This window comes from Plectropomus leopardus, chromosome 3 (assembly GCF_026936395.1).
Source record: "Plectropomus leopardus strain MGB_pleo_1.0 chromosome 3, ASM2693639v1, whole genome shotgun sequence".
NCBI classification, from domain to species: Eukaryota; Metazoa; Chordata; class Actinopteri; order Perciformes; family Serranidae; genus Plectropomus; species Plectropomus leopardus.
The window spans coordinates 41,285,768-41,304,480 of record NC_142178.1 but is presented as its reverse complement, the minus strand read 5'-3'; the positions used below and the strand labels follow the sequence as shown (position 1 = coordinate 41,304,480).

General features: G+C 48.5%; 1 protein-coding gene across 1 annotated transcript; it reads left to right on the top strand.

Moving 5' to 3' along the window:
• The first annotated feature begins 132 nt into the window (after window positions 1-132).
• On the top strand, window positions 133-18,713 carry sos1 (son of sevenless homolog 1 (Drosophila)). The gene is given in 23 exon segments (XM_088075089.1): window positions 133-811; window positions 2,363-2,488; window positions 3,374-3,505; window positions 3,588-3,752; window positions 4,211-4,420; window positions 4,924-5,067; window positions 5,529-5,639; window positions 6,804-6,902; window positions 7,234-7,361; window positions 9,802-10,463; window positions 10,723-10,804; window positions 10,901-11,017; window positions 11,194-11,297; window positions 12,501-12,723; window positions 12,811-12,930; window positions 13,437-13,599; window positions 13,982-14,099; window positions 14,237-14,409; window positions 14,505-14,621; window positions 16,702-16,975; window positions 17,471-17,592; window positions 17,783-17,893; window positions 17,896-18,713. Coding segments are annotated over 23 exon segments (3,882 nt in total). The 5' UTR covers window positions 133-724; the 3' UTR covers window positions 18,190-18,713.

Genomic DNA, 18,713 nt, shown 5'->3' with positions numbered 1-18,713 from the left:
TGGCCGCCGGGGAGCAGCTTACGTCACTCTGCCACGCGCACCTACTCCCACTCTGAAGCTCCGCCCATGTACGTCAGACCCTGACCAATGCGCATGCGCAGCCGCTCCACAGTCACCGCACCAACAGCGAGTCACAACAACCGAGAGGACCCCCGGGAGGCCGGGGAGCACACTGAAGGAGCCGCCGAGAGGAGCTGCAGGAGGCCGGGGAGCACACTGAAGGAGCCGCCGAGAGGAGCTGCAGGAGGCCGGGGAGCACACTGAAGGAGCCGCCGAGAGAAGCTGCAGGAGGCCGGGGAGCACACTGACACAGCCCGGGGCCGGAGCCGCAGCAGCGGACACTCAGCGGAGCAGGACCGGTGTTAGTAGCACCGAGCAGCCGGCCGGGGCACTCCGAGGACCCGGGGAGTCCTCCCGGTGAGTCCGCACACACACCGGGGCTCACCGGGACACTCACCGGTTAGCCGCTCACGGGGCTAACCGGGCCCAGCAGCCGCTCGCCGCCGATGGATGCTCTCCGGGCGGCTAACCGCTGTTAACGATAGCGGCTACATGCTAACAGGCTAACAGAGGATGAACCGTTAACGGAAGCCTCCCGGTGAACGGACCGACATCCGGTGAACATCTGTCCGCAGCCCAGGATGGTCCACGCCGGACTTACACCCCGCCGCTCACCGTCCATGTAAACCGGAGCACCGGGCAGCCGGTCCGTCGGTCCGCAGCCATGCAGGCGGCGCCGCCGCAATACGACTTCTTCAGCGAGGAGAACGGCCCCAAGTGGAAGGGCCTGCTGGTGTCTGCGCTGGAGAAGGTACACGACCCCAACTACACACCGAGACACACAACAACAACAACAACAACAACAACACAGTCAGTAACAGGAGGCCTGCTGCTGTCTGAGTTGGAGAAGATACACAACCTAAACTACATATTGAGACACAAATACACACACGCTGTAACACACTCTGTGTGTGTGTGTGTGTGTGTGTGTGTGTGTGTGTGTGTGTGTGTGTGCAGGTCCTTGAAAACTCTTAAACTCCAGGTAGTACTTATGAAGGTACAGAGCAAGTTAATTAGTGGTGTTATAAAACAGTCAAAGGGGCAGTCAGCTGTTTGTCAGAGACAGGAGAACAGACATCAGGGACACACTGTGGTCAGATGGGGACACTGAAGACACACTGTGTACCTCTGTGGACAGACAGGAACACTGAAGACACACTGTGTCCTGCTGTGGACAGATGGGGACAACGCATACACAATGTGTCCTGCTGAAAAGAACTTCTCTGACAAGAAACTGAAGCTGTTCTCTACAGATCCACCAGACCCCACTGAGAAAACAGAGTGATGGAGGCAGCAGAGCAGCAGCAGCAGCAGCACAGGCAGCAGAGCAGCAGCAGCAGCAGCAGAGCAGCATTGTCTGTGTCCACACATGTTAAATCTCTGGTTTTCTCAGTGGATTCTGGTGGATCTGCAAAGACCTGCTCCAGTGTTCAAATGGGAATCTGTGTCTGACATTAAAGGAAATCAGAGAAAATATTCCAAATATAACGCACACGTAAACCGATGTTGGTTTGTTTTGTCTTATGTCTGTCCACAGCAGGACACAGTGCATCTTCTGTCTCTGTCCTCCGCTCCTCTCTGCTTTAGGAGACACGCTAACTGTGGATCATATACAAACAGACAAACAGCTGACTGTCCTTTTAAGGCCTTGAAAGTCATTGAGTCTTGAAGTCTTGAATCTGAATCATCAAAAGTGTTACGGTAATGGGTCTTAGATCAGGTCTGTAGATCAGGTCCTGAATCAGGTCTCTGGTCAGTGTTTTAGAGGTGAAGCGAGTTTGCAGATGGTGAAGTCGCTTTGTTGTTGGAGAAACAGAAACCTGCAGGTGTGTGTGTCCAAACACAACTCACCTGCATGCAGGTGTTCATGTGGGACTGGTGTGAGACACGTCTGTGCTTCCTGCTGCTGCTTCACATTAAGAGCTGTTCACCCGCAGACCACCGGAAGGCTTTTATTGTGAAGCTGCAGCCGGAAGTGAGCTCAGTGTGTGTGTCAGCGGCTCGGTCTAATCGCTGGTGTTTGTGGAGTCTTCACTGTTGATGAGAACATCAGTGTTTAGACCACAAACAGGAAGTCAGCGTTAACTCTTTATGTACAGTAGGGACAGAGTACACCTGAGCAGGTAGAGTACAGAGTACACCTGAGCAGGTAGAGTACAGAGTACACCTGAGCAGGTAGAGTACAGAGTTCCTGAGGGCATACCTGTCCTCTGATGGGGGGACAAGCCAGCCCTAACCATAAGTTTTACCATAGCTTCTCGTGACTGTCTCTGTTCCTCTGTGTCTCTCTGTCCCACTGCAGGTCCTGAATCAGGTGCACCCGAACTTGGTGTCCCAGCAGGAGGCGCTGCAGTACATCGAGGAGCTGATCCTGCTGCTGCTCAGCATGCTGTGTCAGGCTCAACCACGCACGGTCCAGGACGTTGAGGTACCTGAGACACAAAGACAGGAAGAGACACATAGGGGCCCCCCCCCCCCCCACTGCTCCCTGGCCTCAGACCGTGTGTTTATTTGTGTGTTTATGTTTGTGTGTTTGTTTATTTGTGTGTTTTTGTTTGTGTGTGTGCTGTGTTGTTGTGGAGTCAGCTGATCACACTGAGAGAAACCTGCAGTCAACAACCAATCAGATCCATCACAGGTGTTCACCACAGTCCTGTCTCTGCTGACACACCTGACCCCCCCCCCACCATCAGAGGACAGGTGTGTCCTCAGTCTGTCCCGTGTGAGCAGAGGACAGGTGTGTCCTCAGTCTGTCCCGTGTGAGCAGAGGACAGGTGTGATCAGTGTCAGTGGGATGTTTCCAGTCCAGATGCATCAGGCCGTGTCAACGCTTTTCAGTCACTGTCCTTATCTCCACACAACGCCATAAATAACATACCTGTACGTGTGCATATTGACACGTGTGTCCCTCCACCATCATCATAGCTGCCAGTCGGTGGTTTCCATTAACCCTCGAACTGCACAAATTGAAATTGTGCATATAAAATGCGTCTAATGTAAACACGTTGATTTCTAAAAAACTCCCATTCATCAAAAAAGATTTTCGTCTGGCATGAGGTGGTATTTCAGGTGAGTGACCGCTGCGTGTGAACGCTGCGTGTGAACGCTGCGTGCGAACGCTGCGTGTGAACGCTGCGTGCGAACGCTGGTCTGCAGAACGTGCGAGCTGTTCCAAGTCCTCCTCTGTAAACTCCCACTCATGTTGGGGAAAAAGGCGTCTGCATGTTTGATGCTTCTGATCTCTGCTGAGTAGACCACTTCAGTCCAGATGTTCGGTCCAGGTGTCCTCACCTGTCTCTCCTCTTCCCCTCAGGAGCGAGTTCAGAAGAGTTTTCCTCACCCCATCGATAAGTGGGCGATCGCTGACGCTCAGGCCGCCATCGAGAAGAGGAAGAGGAGGAACCCTCTGGCTCTGCCCGTGGACAAGATCCACCCTCTGCTGAAGGTACGCCCGTCTCCACCGCCATCCCCGTCCTCATCACCATGACAACAATGACCGTGTTTCCCATGATGCTCTGTGTGGGCAGGAGGTGCTGGGCTACAAGGTGGACCACCAGGTGTCGGTCTACATGGTCGCCGTGCTGGAGTACATCTCCGCCGACATCCTGAAGCTCGCAGGAAACTACGTGAGGAACATCCGCCACTACGAGATCTCCCAGCAGGACATCACCGTGGCCATGTGTGCCGACAAGGTACACAACCACAGCTACACACCACTACACAACCACGGCTACACACCACTACACAACCACAGCTACACACCACCACACAACCAGTACTACACACCACTACACAACCACAGCTACACACCACTACACAACCATGGCTACACACCACTACACAACCACTACTACACACCACTACACAACCACGGCTACACACCACTACACAACCAGTACTACACACCACTACACAACCAGTACTACACACCACTACACAACCAGTACTACACACCACTACACAACCACAGCGACACACCACTACAGTACTCACACGGGTCCTCGGGGACGCTTGGTCTGTGGGCGGCGCCCTCACTCAGGAAGTAAAGGTCAGCGGAGGCGTCCTCCAGTCGGGACGTGCGGAGGCGTTCGGTACCTCGTTCACAGATCCTGTAGCAGGTGAATCGGTGATGTCACTTCCTGTCCCCCAGGTGCTGATGGACATGTTCCACCAGGACGAGGAGGACATCAGCGGCTTCCCTCTGATGGACGAGGAGCCGTCAGCCAATGAGGAGCAGAGTTACTACGAGCTGGTGAGGAGCCTGATGTCGGACGGACGCCATTACCTGAGACAGCTGAACCTGCTGATCAAGGTGTTCAGGGAGCCCTTCACCTCCAACGCCATGCTGTACTCCCAACACGTACGTACACCTGATCAATAACCTGATCAATAACCTGTCAGTCAGCCCTTCACCTCCAACGCCATACTGTTCATTATTGTAATATGACATGCATCTGTTTCTATTGTTCTGTGCCCCCTCTCCCCCCTCTCCCCCCCTCTCTTTCTCTTTCCTTTTTTGCCATGATTGTATTTCACTTGCTATTTACGACATCTATTGCTCGTCTGTCCGTCCTGGAAGAGGGATCCCTCACTGTCCTCTACCGCTCTTCCTGAGGTTTCTTCCTCTTTTTTTTTTTTTTCCCCGTTACAGGGGTTCTTTTTGGGGAGTTTTTCCTCGGGTGATGTGAGGGTCTAAGGGCAGAGGGATGTCGTACACTGTAAAGCCCTCTGAGGCAAACCTTGTTTTGTGATAATGGGCTATATAAATAAAACTGACTTGACTGACTTGACTGTGCCGTGGGTCTGATCAGTATTATTGATCTCCTGAGTGTCTGATCAGTATTATTGATTCCCTGTCTGCAGGACGTGGACAGTATCTTCAGTCGAATTGTTGATATCCATGAGGTGACTGTGAAGCTGCTCGGTCTAATCGAGGACACGGTGGAGATGACCGATGAAGGAAGTCCTCATCCTCTGGTGGGGAGCTGCTTCGAGGACCTGGCTGAGGTCTGAACCTGAACCTGAACCTGTGTGTTTATTGATCAGTGTATTTTAGTGTTTTGGACTGTATATCTACACATACAGTATCTGTTTTTATTATAAACTGAGGGGAGTGTGTTGACGTCAGCTGGCGTGCTAACAGGTGAGTGTGTTGACATTAGCTGGAGTGCTAACAGGTGAGTGTTGACGTTAGCTGGAGTGCTAACAGGTGAGTGTGTTGACGTTAGCTGGCGTGCTAACAGGTGAGTGTTAACGTTAGCTGGAGTGCTAACAGGTGAGTGTGTTGACGTTAGCTGGCGTGCTAACAGGTGAGTGTGTTGACATTAGCTGGAGTGCTAACAGGTGAGTGTGTTGACGTTAGCTGGCGTGCTAACATGTGAGTGTTTTAGCTGGCATGTTGACAGCCTGCTACGTTTCTTTAAACTGACGGACCTGATCAATGGATGTGATGTGTGATTGATTGACAGGAGCTGGCCTTTGACCCCTATGAGACGTATGCTCAGGACACGTTGCGCTCCGGGTTCCACGAGCACTTCCTGAGTCAGGTGACCAAACCAGGAGCTGCCTTCCACCTGCAGGTAAGCCCCGTCCCCATCTATGGGATTTAATTGCAGCAGCCAATCACAGAGCTTCACCTGTTGTTGTGTATAGAAACCTGATTAAACTCTTAGCAGCTGAGGCTCATGGGTATTGTAGTTTTTAGGGTCAGGATGTAAATCTGTTTGATCCGTGAAAGAAACCTTTGAAATTTAAAAAGTTACTGAACTGATGAAATGATGATGATGGTGGTGATGAAGATGAAGATGATGATGATGGTGATGATGATGATGAAGATGATGGTGATGATGATGAAGATGATGGTGATGATGAAGATGAAGATGATGATGGTGATGTTGTTGATGATGATGATGAAGATGATGATGATGATGAAGATGATGGTGATGATGAAGATGATGATGGTGATGTAGTTGATGATGATGATGAAGATGGTGATGATGAAGATGATGGTGATGATGAAGATGATGGTGTGTGATGATGAAGATGATGGTGATGATGAAGATGATGATGGTGATGTAGTTGATGATGATGATGAAGATGATGATGATGAAGATGATGGTGTGTGATGATGAAGATGGTGGTGATGATGGCGGTGATGATGATGATAGTGATGATGATGGTGATGCTGGTGATGAAGATGATGGTGGTGACGTGATGATGATGATGATGGTGATTATGATGAAGATGGTGATGATGATGATGAAGATGATGGTGATGATGATGATGATGATGATGATGGTGGTGATGGTGATGATGATGATGAAGATGATGGTGATGATGATGATGGAGATGATGATGATGATGATGGTGATAATGGTGATGATGAAGATGATGGTGATTATGATGAAGATGATGATGATGGTGATGATGATGATGATGATGATGATGATGATGATGATAACCCTAACCTCTACAGCGTTTTAATAGGGCTCTTAATAAACAGTCCAGCTCCTTGAGACTATGGCGGGACATATGAGACTATGGAAACCCTGGTGCGGCGGACGGTCTGTGTGTGTGCTGTGAAATTACATCCTTGATTGTAAAAAAAAGTGGAATTCGGATTATATCTTACTGGGCGGGTCTCAGTTTCCCTTTTTTTCCTGCCCAGGAAGAGTATATGTATGGGAAACACTGTGGTGGTGATGATGATGAAGATGATGATACAGTCTTCTTTCTGTCTTCAGTCCATCTGTGAAGGTTTTAAAGAAGCTGTTCAGTATGTTCTGCCCCGACTGCTGCTCACTCCTGTTTACCACTGTCTACACCTGTTCGAGATCCTCAAGGTGAGCAATAATACCTGTAACACACCTGTGGTTGTGAGTGCAGAGTGCGTCCTCTGGGTGAGATGGTCCAGCCGACATCCGAAGTGTCAGAAAGTCTGATTCCTTTGAATTCTTGATCTCATTCAGATTTAAAAAAATAATCATCTTCTAAAAAAACATCAAACTTTAGTTTTTCAGTTGATGTCTGCAGCACCTGTTCAGACCAGCAGGGGGCCCTCCCTGCAGGGTCACAACCAGTGCTGCAGAGCCTGGACCGGTGTGGTCTGGACTGATGTTCTCAGGTGTTACCTGTCCGGGTGCTGATCAGTTCGTGACCTCTGTGTCTCCATAGCAACTGGAGGAGAAGAGCGAGGACGAGGAGGACAAAGAGTGTCTGAAACAGGCGATCACCGCTCTGCTCAACCTGCAGAGCAGCATGGAGAGGATCTGCTCCCGGAGCCTCGCCAAGAGGAGGCTCAGGTATAGCGTCCCAACACACCTGTGTACACTCGCTCACAAAAAAATCAGTCAAGACTAAACTCTGAGAATCTGCTGAGAGATGTCCATCATTAGTTTCTACAAAGACTGATTTGATCCATCAGTGAAAAACTGATGTTTAAAGATGCCATTTTCCCACAGACCGCAACAGTTCACAGGAGGACAGAATTTAAAATGCTGCCAAAAATTCAGTTTCCCAGATAAACTTCTGAAATGCTGCACACTAAATCTACCATGACAGCAATATTTTATCTGCCCGATCTTTGATAAATGAAAAATCTGTGTTGACGGTTTACGTCGGACAGTCTGAAGTCGCAGTTGGTATCAATTAAGGTTTCATGAGTTTTTCAGTTTTTGATAAAAACAGAGTGATGGACTTCACCATGTCAACCACAGTGAAGTTTGCAAACATTTCTTCATATTTTGGTGTAAGTTTCAAAGTTGCAGCATGTATGAATGCTTAATTATGAATTTAGAAACGTCTGAAATGTAGACGGTCGCTGTGGCGCCTCCATCAGGACTGCTGGCTTGTGTTTGCAGCTGAGGAGGTTTAGTATGAGACTGGGCTGATGTGCAAAGTTTGTTTTATTTTTATGCTTGGGAAGTTGGATTTTCTCAGAATAATAATAATAATACTTAAAATAAAAAGTGATAATAATAATAATATTGAGGAGAGTAAGAGGGACCGTTGGCTTCTAATAAACGGTGTGAAACTGAGTCCAACAATAAGAGCTGAACTCCTCCCATCCTCCCTGTTTCCCTCAGACAGAAATAGACCAGGACGGGGAGGGAGGGGGCTTTACTGGTGTTGTGGGGGGTCAGGTTGGCGGAGGGGGGGTCAGTGGGGGGGTCAGGGTGGTGTTGTTGGAGGGAAGTGTCGTCAGCGTCTGGGCGGTGCTGCTCTGCTGCTTATTGTTCTCTGTGAGAAAGAAAAGAACTGTGAGAGCAGAAACACTGCAGCCGTCTGCTCAATAAAGTTTCTACTTTAATACGCTCCGATCACAACCAGAGGAGCAAGAGGAGGAGGAGAGGAGGAGGAGAGGAGGAGGAGAAGATCGATGGTTGGATGGTCAGCAGCTGGATATGAGGACGTAGGTGACTTTAGTTTCTTTGTTGTTGAGCAGCAGGTTAGTCCAACATAAGTGGAGGAAGACGGAGTCTTACAGAGTCTGAACGAGTCTGTCCTAGTCTGTAGGAGTCTGTTCTAGTCTGTAGGAGTCTGTTCTTGTCCGTTGGAGTCTGTAGCAGTCTGTAGGAGTCTGAAGGTGTCTGTTGTAGTCTGAGAGAGTCTTCCAGAGTGTTTATGGTTGTTGTGAAACAGCAGTAACATACTTGAGGGGTTTATCTGTAACCTGATTAGTGAGCTGGTCTCAGCTGGCTGTGAATTAAAGGAACAGTCCGTCTAACTGTGAGTTCTGCCGTGAATTTGCATTCGCACTTGATATTTCTGTTTTTACAGTTTCTTGCTGATAAATTCTGATTTTTAGAAATGTGTGTGAAAATATTTTCTTGACAAATTACCATTTATAAAAAAAAAGAAAAAGCATCTAAATGTTTTCTTTGATCACCATATATATATATATATTTCTTGAAAATTTGCTGCATTATTTTTTAAAGAAAATCTTCAAAGGCAAACCTTAAAAATTCTTTAAAAATCACCAAAAATTTTAAAGAAAAAAAAGGTCAGCATTGTGTCCTCTCTGTGGTCCTATGTTCTGCTTCATTATGTCCACACATGTCCAATAGGAGACGGGTCTGAACTGCAGCAGGTAAGTCTGGTACCTGGACTCTTTAATATGAAGACACGCTGACGTCCCTGAAAGAGATGTCCTCTGGATGGCAGCGTATATTGCTCCAAAACCTGTATGGACCTTTCAGCATTCATGCTGCCTTCACACATGTCAAGTTACCCACGTTAATTTTTTTTGTTATTTATTTGTGGCAGTTTCAAAGAAAACATGCCCTTGTCCATGCAAAAATTCTGAATAAAACAGAATCGCCAACATATACATACATAGATACATATATATATATAGTCAAAGGGTTAAATAGCGTCATCAGGTGAGTCGAGGACGTCACAGTGAGAAGAGATGTGGTGATTTCAGAGGACCGACTGATCTGTGCAGGTCAGACTGACTTGGTGTGCCCTCTGCAGGGCAACTCATCTCCGTCACGCCGAGTCCATCAGCTGATGCTGACAGGAAGTGGAACACACTGTGACATTCTGGTTTTTCAGAGCGACTCTGAGGTCGTGCGTTGAAACTCCTGGTTTCTGGCGGCGGCTGGTGACAGTCTGTCAGCTGACAGTCAGCTGACCATCGGGTGGTGACCGAGTTGTAGGACAAATTCGTCCATGTGTCCCGAGCTCAGGTTGTCTCTGATCTATGTCCTGACGTCGCCTCTTTCTTCTTCTGTGGTGCAGTGAGTCTGCGTGCCGGTTTTACAGCCATCAGATGAAGGGGAAGCACCTCGCCATCAAGAAGATGAACGAGATCCAGAAGAACATCGACGGCTGGGAGGGGAAGGACATCGGCCAGTGCTGCAACGAGTTCATCATGGAGGGCACGCTGACCCGTGTGGGCGCCAAACACGAGCGCCACATCTTCCTGTTCGATGGCCTGATGGTCTGCTGCAAGTCCAACCACGGCCCGCCGCGGCTGCCCGGCGCCGGCTCCGCCGCTGAGTACCGCCTCAAAGAGAAATTCTTCATGCGCAAAGTCCAGATCAACGACAAGGACGACAAGGAGGGCGAGTACCGGCACGCCTTCGAGATCATCCTGAAGGACGGCAACAGCGTGGTGTTCGCCGCCAAGTCGGCAGAGGAGAAAAATGGCTGGATGGCAGCGCTGATCTCGCTGCAGTATCGCAGCACGCTGGAGCGCATGCTGGACTCGGCCATGCTGCAGGAAGAGAAGGATGAGCAAGTGAGGCTGCCTGGTGCAGAGGTGTACCGCTTCGCCGAGGCCGACTCCGAGGAGAACGTTGTGTTTGAGGAGAACGTCCAGTCCAAGTCCGGGATCCCCATCATTAAGGCGGGCACGGTCCTGAAGCTGATCGAGAGGCTCACCTTCCACATGTACGCAGGTGAGACCAGACGCCACGCACACATGCCACCGCACACACTCCACGCACACACTCCACGCACACGCCACAGATATCACACATACACACCACGCACACGCCACACTAGTCTTTATAGATTAACTTCTCACGGAAAGTCTCTCGTCTCCAGTGTTGAACTATTTTGACTCGTGATGACTTGTGATGTCTCATGATGACTTGTCATGACTTGTGTTGACTTGTGATGACTCGTGATGACTTGTGTCTCTGTGTCCTCCTTCAGATCCAAACTTTGTGCGAACCTTTCTGACCACCTACAGGTCATTCTGTAAACCTCAGGAGCTGCTGGACCTGCTCATAGAGAGGTGAGCTCACCTGTCCCCACCTGTCTGTCTGCACCTGTCTGTCTCCACCTGTCCTCTCCTGTCTGTCCTCACTTGTCCTCTGCCGTCTGTCCTCAGGTTTGAGATTCCGGAGCCGAGGCTCAGTGAGGTGGATCAGATGGAGGGAGGAGAGCAGCCACTGAGTGCCGAACTCAAACGCTTCCGCAAAGAGTTTGTCCAACCTGTCCAACTCAGGTAGAGACTGACACCAGCAGGAGACACACACACACACACACACACACACACACACACGCTGAAAACCTACACACAAACTAAATAAAAATGTTCTGTATGTGACACTTGGGCCACAGCAGACTGAATACCTGTGGTCCAGGTGTGGCTGATCATGTGACCTCTGCTCTCACCTGCAGGGTGCTGAATGTGTGTCGTCACTGGGTGGAGCATCACTTCTATGACTTTGAGAGAGACGCTCACCTGCTGAGACAACTGGAGGAGTTCATCTCCTCTGTCAGAGGTACCTGTGAACACCTGTCAGTCAGAGATACACACCTGTGAACACCTGTCAGTCAGAGATACACACCTGTGAACACCTGTCAGTCAGAAGTAAAGACCTGTGAACACCTGTCAGTCAGAAGTAAAGACCTGTGAACACCTGTCAGTCAGAAGTAAAGACCTGTGAACACCTGTCAGTCAGAGATACACCTGTAAACACCTGTCAGTCAGAAGTAAAGACCTGTGAACACCTGTCAGTCAGAGATACACACCTGTGAACACCTGTCAGTCAGAGATACACCTGTCAGTCAGAAGTAAAGACCTGTGAACACCTGTCAGTCAGAGATACACACCTGTGAACACCTGTCGGTCAGAGATACACACCTGTGAACAACTGTCAGTCAGAGATACACACCTGTGAACAACTGTCAGTCAGAGATACACACCTGTGAACACCTGTCAGTCAGAGATACACACCTGTGAACACCTGTCAGTCAGAGATACACACCTGTGAACACCTGTCAGTCAGAAGTAAAGACCTGTGAACACCTGTCGGTCAGAGATACATACCTGTGAACACCTGTCAGTCAGAAGTAAAGACCTGTGAACACCTGTCAGTCAGAGAAACACACCTGTGAACACCTGTCAGTCAGAAGTAAAGACCTGTGAACACCTGTCAGTCAGAGATACACACCTGTGAACACCTGTCAGTCAGAGATACACCTGTAAACACCTGTCAGTCAGAAGTAAAGACCTGTGAACACCTGTCAGTCAGAAGTAAAGACCTGTGAACACCTGTCAGTCAGAGATACACACCTGTGAACACCTGTCAATCAGAGAAACACACCTGTGAACACCTGTCAGTCAGAGAAACACACCTGTGAACACCTGTCAGTCAGAAGTAAAGACCTGTGAACACCTGTCAGTCAGAAGTAAAGACCTGTGAACACCTGTCAGTCAGAGATACACCTGTAAACACCTGTCAGTCAGAAGTAAAGACCTGTGAACACCTGTCAGTCAGAAGTAAAGACCTGTGAACACCTGTCAGTCAGAGATACACCTGTAAACACCTGTCAGTCAGAGATACACCTGTGAACACCTGTCAGTCAGAGATACACCTGTAAACACCTGTCAGTCAGAGATACACCTGTGAACACCTGTCAGTCAGAGATACACCTGTAAACACCTGTCAACTGAAAGAAAGAGATGATGTCATGTGTTGCAGGTAAGGCGATGAGGAAGTGGGTGGAGTCCATCACTAAGATCATCCAGAGGAAGAAGCAGGTACAGGTGAGTGCGCCCAGCCACAGCATCACCTTCCAGAACTCTCCGCCCCCCATTGAGTGGCACATCTGCAAACCAGGAAACAGCGAGCTGTTCGACCTCATGACGCTGCATCCCATCGAGATTGGCCGCCAGCTCACCCTGCTCGAGTCCGACTTGTACAGGTAACACACCTGTCTCACCCCTCACACATGTGTCCCACCTGTCTCACCCCTCACACACCTGTCCCACCTGTCTTACCTGTCTCACAGAGCGGTGCAGCCATCAGAGCTGGTCGGAAGTGTCTGGACCAAAGAAGACAAAGAGATTCACTCCCCCAACCTGCTGAGAATGATCCGACACACCACCAACCTCACCCTGTGGTTCGAAAAGTGAGACATCACACCGACGTCACTCTGACATCACAAACTACATTTATACTCTTCACGTATCGACAGCGTGATCTCACATAGCGAGAACCAACCAAAGTTTCCAAATTTAGCTGAAGTCCTGAACCATTACCATGTACCTGTTCAATCCTATCTGACCACGATCCGAGGAACCATGCGAGACACCCAGTCTCCGGAGAAGAAGCCGAGTTAGTGACCTGCAGGATGTGGACATGAAGAAAGAGAGAGAAGAACAGAGGAGCTGTATCACAGGAAGTCCCCCCGCAGACTATATCAGCCTAACTAGGGGCTGATCCATAGCAAGCCTGAGCCAACCCTAACTTTAAGCTTTATCAAAGAGGAGAGTCTGAGCCAGCCCTAACTATTAGCTTTATCAAAGAGGAGAGTCTGAGCCAGCCCTGACTATAAGCTTGATCAGAGAGCACAGTCTGAATGATGTGTTACCTGTCCTCCAGCAGCACTAAGGTGTGTGTGTGTGTTCTCTGCAGGTGTATCGTAGAAACAGAAAACCTGGAGGAACGAGTCGCCGTTGTGTCTCGGATCATCGAGATCCTGCAGGTTTTTCAGGAACTCAACAACTTCAACGGTGTCCTGGAGGTGGTCAGTGCCATGAACTCGTCTCCGGTGTACAGACTGGACCACACCTTTGAGGTAACAGGGACCCTCACACTCTGAGAACAGGGCCCTGTAGGGTCTGTGAAGTCTTGAAAAGTCGTGAATTTAAGAAGGTTTAAGGGTTAAGTCTTAAATTTTTTAGACGTCCTGTAGTGCAGAGTCCGATGTGACTCACGTAAGGGACCATTACACCGGCCAGCCGATGTGGCGTGTGATGGGCAAAGTTTAACAGCAGCAGTAGCTCCTTCCTACGGGAAGTTTTATCACACAAAACGATGAGATCCAGTTTATGTACATACTGTATATGTGTAGACTGTATATAAAGACACGTACAGTATGTAGACAATAATGGTTTGATATGCTGTGATTTTCCTGTAAACGTTTCAATAATCAGCAGATTTTTTATTTTTGTTTTCAGCAAATTCCGAGTCGGCAGAGAAAAATCCTGGAGGAGGCTCACGAGCTGAGCGAGGATCACTACAAGAAGTACTTAGCCAAACTGCGCTCCATCAACCCCCCCTGTGTCCCCTTCTTTGGTATGGACCACTGACCCCCCTTAAAACTGGGGTCAAAGGCTAAATGTTGTTTCTAAAGGGTTAAACCTGGGATCAAGGGTCAAATGTCTCTCTCTGGGGTCAAAGGTTAACCCTCTGCATCTGTCCCGGTGCATCAGGAATCTACCTGACCAACATCCTGAAGACGGAGGAGGGGAACCCGGACTTCCTGCGGCGCCACGGTAAGGACCTGATCAACTTCAGTAAGAGGAGGAAGGTGGCGGAGATCACGGGGGAGATCCAGCAGTACCAGAACCAGCCGTACTGTCTGCGCGGTGAGAGTGACATCAGGGTCAGTAAACGCCGCCAGCAGCAGCAGCATGATGTCACTTCCTGGTGACGGCGCCATGCCGATGTGTGACTCTGTGTTCTCTGTTTGTGGAGCAGAAGTTCTTCGAGAACCTGAACCCGATGGAGGACATGTCCGAGAAGGACTTTGCAGACCACCTCTTCAACAAGTCTCTGGAGATCGAACCTCGAAACGCCCGCTCCCTACCTCGCTTCGTAAGTGTCACCATGACAACACAAACACGCCCCGCTTCAAAAGTGTCACCACGGCAACACAAACACGCCCCGCTTCAAAAGTGTCACCACGGCAACACAAACACGCACGTGTCACCACACTTACGAAGCGTTTAAAGTGATACAATATTACTTTTTTATTAATACTGATACTACGAATGACAGCATTTTAAAAAAGAGCTGTTTCTCTGCTTGATACAGTGAGGCTGAGTGTGTGTGTGTGTGTGTGGTTTATGCCGTGCGTGTGCATGTGTGTGTGTGCGTGTGTGTGTGTGTGCATGTATGTGTGTGTGTGATTGTGTGCGTGTGCATGTGTGCGTGTGTGCAGAGTGAGAGCCGTGGCTGCTAAAGTTTCAGACGCTCATATTGTGGACGAAGCAGACACATAGAGGGGAAATAATAATATTCGGTTTGACCGTGAACATTCAGGGAGACCCGACAGACATCACGAAGCTCTGAAAAGATCAAAAAGATTGTTTTTATGGACTATATATATATATATATATAGTCTATATACTATAGACTTTTATAGACTATCAAACTGAATGATTAAACTATTGAAACTAACATTATCATAATTTAAATATCTCTCACACAAACACATGCCAGCAAAATCTGCACCGACCCAGTTGTGGCAGCCTCACCTTCCAGCTGTGTAGCTGTGAAAACAACACATAGTGTGAAAAATACTAAAAAAGCAAGAACATTAAACAGAGCAGCAGCTGAATCAGAGGAATATGTCTTGATCAGGCGTCTATAATTCAATCAATAAAGCCCCTGAGTAATGACACTATAGCAGCCTCTAGTGTGCAGCTTAAATATAACACTTTGTTCACTTTGCAAGACAAGAAAAAACTGGAGGCCCATGTCAGATTTCAGTTAAAAGTTCATTTATACAATAATGCTGCCAATAAAGTGACAACAAAACAGAGGCAGTGTAAATATCCTCTCCTCCGCCGTCCCCTTTTGAAGCCCTTCATTTCTGTCATCTTATATATTAACTCGTTACTTTTCCTGCTGGTTTAGGTTTTTGCCGTGGTATCGTTTCAGTATCGGCATCCAGATATTTTGGGCAGGTCTCGTATCCGAGTCAGAATTTTGGTATTGTGACAACACTAACAGCAACACAAACACAGCCGCTTCACCACGGAAACGCAAACACATCGATCAGCACATTTCATTGGTTTCATTTCTTTGCGCCGTGAAACTCATAAACAGGAAACGAGTGAGAAGAAAACAACGTCTGTACAGGACAGACTTTTATTTCCTTTCACACAAAACTGTCGCTCAACAAAGATGGAAATACAATCAGGTTATTGATTTAACCCTTTGAAACCCAGCAATTCCAATTTATTTTTCTAAACCAGGAGAAGAAATCTGTGAAAAGTTTAAGAAAATGTCCAAACAAACGAAAAAGAAAACAAACAAAAACATACAAAACAAGATATGAACAGAAAAAAAATGTTGAAAAATGATCATATTTCTGTAAAATAATTTTAAATATATAATTATGAATGTAGTTCACTGGACATTTTAAAAATAGCCTTCTACATCTGCTGATCTCTTGTTTTGCGTCTCTCGTTCACTCGGTGGTTTTTTGCTGCTAGTGGTTTCAGTCAAATGAACTGAATGATTGAATTATGAAATAAAATTATAATCATTAATCTCAGCGAGCTGACGATGTGAGTCCGTACGGACACACGTGTAAACATTTAAACACGTCTGTCCGTGTGATCTGAGTATCTAACTGACGTTATCTGCAGCAGGAAGCCGACAACACTCTCTATACACCCGAACAACCTGAATAAACAAGCTCGTCATGGTAACCATGGTAACCAGAGACAAGTGTGAGGCCACAGCGGGCCGGTGAAAGGGACCGGTCTTTTAATTTGAAGTTTTATTGTATATGATAAAAGCAGAACAGCTGCAGCACTGATGGTTTCTTCACCAGTGAAGATCTTCAGCTGTCAGAGGTGCATTGTGGGTAACGTAGGCTCCGGGACAAAGTGGAATAAACGGCTGACAGCTCTGTTTCAGCAGGTGTTTTTGTCCCCTTGTCCAGGTGAAGAAGTACACCTGTTCTCTGAAGTCTCCAGGCATCCGTCCCTCCTCGGCGAGGCCAGGCACCATGCGCCACCCGACGCCGCTACAGAATGAGCCCCGCAAGATCAGCTACAGCCGCATTCCCGACAGCGAGGCTGAGGGGGGCGCCGTCTCCGCCCCCAACTCCCCCCGAACCCCTCTGACTCCACCCCCTGCCTCCGCCGCCTCCAGCTCCACAGATGTCGGCAGCGTGTTCGACTCGCCGCAGGGTCCCAGCAGCCCCTTCCACTCCAGTACGACCCGCCCACCGAGTTTAAAAAGCTCGGTCTTGTTTTTGTTTTAACAGATTTTAGCAGAAAAGTTTTGAAGCCAAATATTTTCGCTTTTTCTGAAATTTTGGCTTTTTTTTCATATTTTTGGTATTTAAAAGAAAAAAGTATTCCCTTAAAATCTCCTAAAAATTCTGGCAATTTTTAAAGAAAAAAATGTTTTTCTTAAAAAAAATAAATAAATTTAGTCGTGTTTGTCCTGATTTTTGTTTCCTCCTGAAAACGTTTTTGGGATTTTAAAAGGAAAGGTTTACAAGTTCTCGAGTTTCCTTACAGTTACAGAAACTAAATGTTCCGATGGAGAATTTCTAAAGATCAGTGATGGAAATTATCACGTTTTTTTCTCCTGAAGAAGTTAGACGGCTGAGCGGTAGAACTGACTATCATCTGCATATCGATTAACTCATGAAGGAAATATCTAACCCCCCGGTTGTCTCGGGGATGTCTTCTGTGTCTCAGGGTCATCCTCCGTCTCATCCATGGTGAGCTTTAGCCGAAGTTCGGAGGACGTCCCAGTCCCCCCTCCGGTCCCTCCCCGGAGACGTCCTGAGTCGGCCCCTGCTGAGTCCTCGCCATCCAAGGTAAGACTGGAATTCATTAATGGGATAATAAAGGGACATAACAGGACATTATAGGGACAATAAAGGAACTTTTATGGGGACGTTATGGGGACAACAAATGAGAATTATAGGGACATTAAAGGGACATTATAGGGACAGTCTGTAACTTTAATCTGTGGTTAATGTGTCTCTCCCGTCTTCTCCCCCCAAGATGAAGTTGGACAGTCCCCCAGCTGTCCCCCCTCGTCAGCCCACCTGTAAGCTCCTCCCCCCTCGTTACTCATCATCTCTGTCCTCGTCTTCCCCCGACAGCCCCCTCCCTGCCCCCGGGAGCCCCTCAGCTCCCCCTGCACCTCTTGCCCCCCCTCAGGGGCGCCCCGCTGTGACCTGCAGGCCTTCTTCCCCTCCTCCCCTCCATCAGCTCCGCCCCGCCGCCCCTCCTCCCCTGTAACCCCACCCCGCCCTCCAGGAAGATGCTCCTCCCTCTCCGTCACCCCCCCTCCCCTGGATGGTCCCCCAGTGCCCCCCCGACACAGCGTCCCCAAACTTCCCCCCCAGACCCACAAGAGGGAGTCTCTGAGCCACGTCCCTCTGCTGGATACGCCCCCTGCACTCTGATTGGACCTCCTGAAGGGGGCCGGGCAGCTGATTGGACAGCCTGTGGAGGTAGCGGGGCTAAGTGAGCTGACACTACAGCTGATTGGATCAGAACAGACAGAACAATAGATTTTTAAAAAAAAGTCTGATCGACCAATCAGGATCAAAACATGTGCCCTTATTCTGAAAATCAGACCGCAGAACTCTGGAGAACGTCAGAGGACTCTGGAGAACGTCAGAGGACTCTGGAGAACGTCAGAGGACTCTGGACTGTCTGAGTTCAGTTTCTGTCTGTGAACTATTTGTGTTGGACAGGGACAGAGAGGATTGTGGGTGTAGACTCTGAGCCTTCAGGCTCTGGACCAGAACCACAGAGGTACTGTAGTGGTTCTGGACCAGAACCACAGAGGTACTGTAGTGGTTCTGGACCAGAACCACAGAGGTACTGTAGTGGTTCTGGTGGACCCTGATGTTGTTAATGAAGATAAAATCTTTGAACAAGGGAATAAAGAGTTTCTACTACGGACAGGAGGGAGAGAACATGA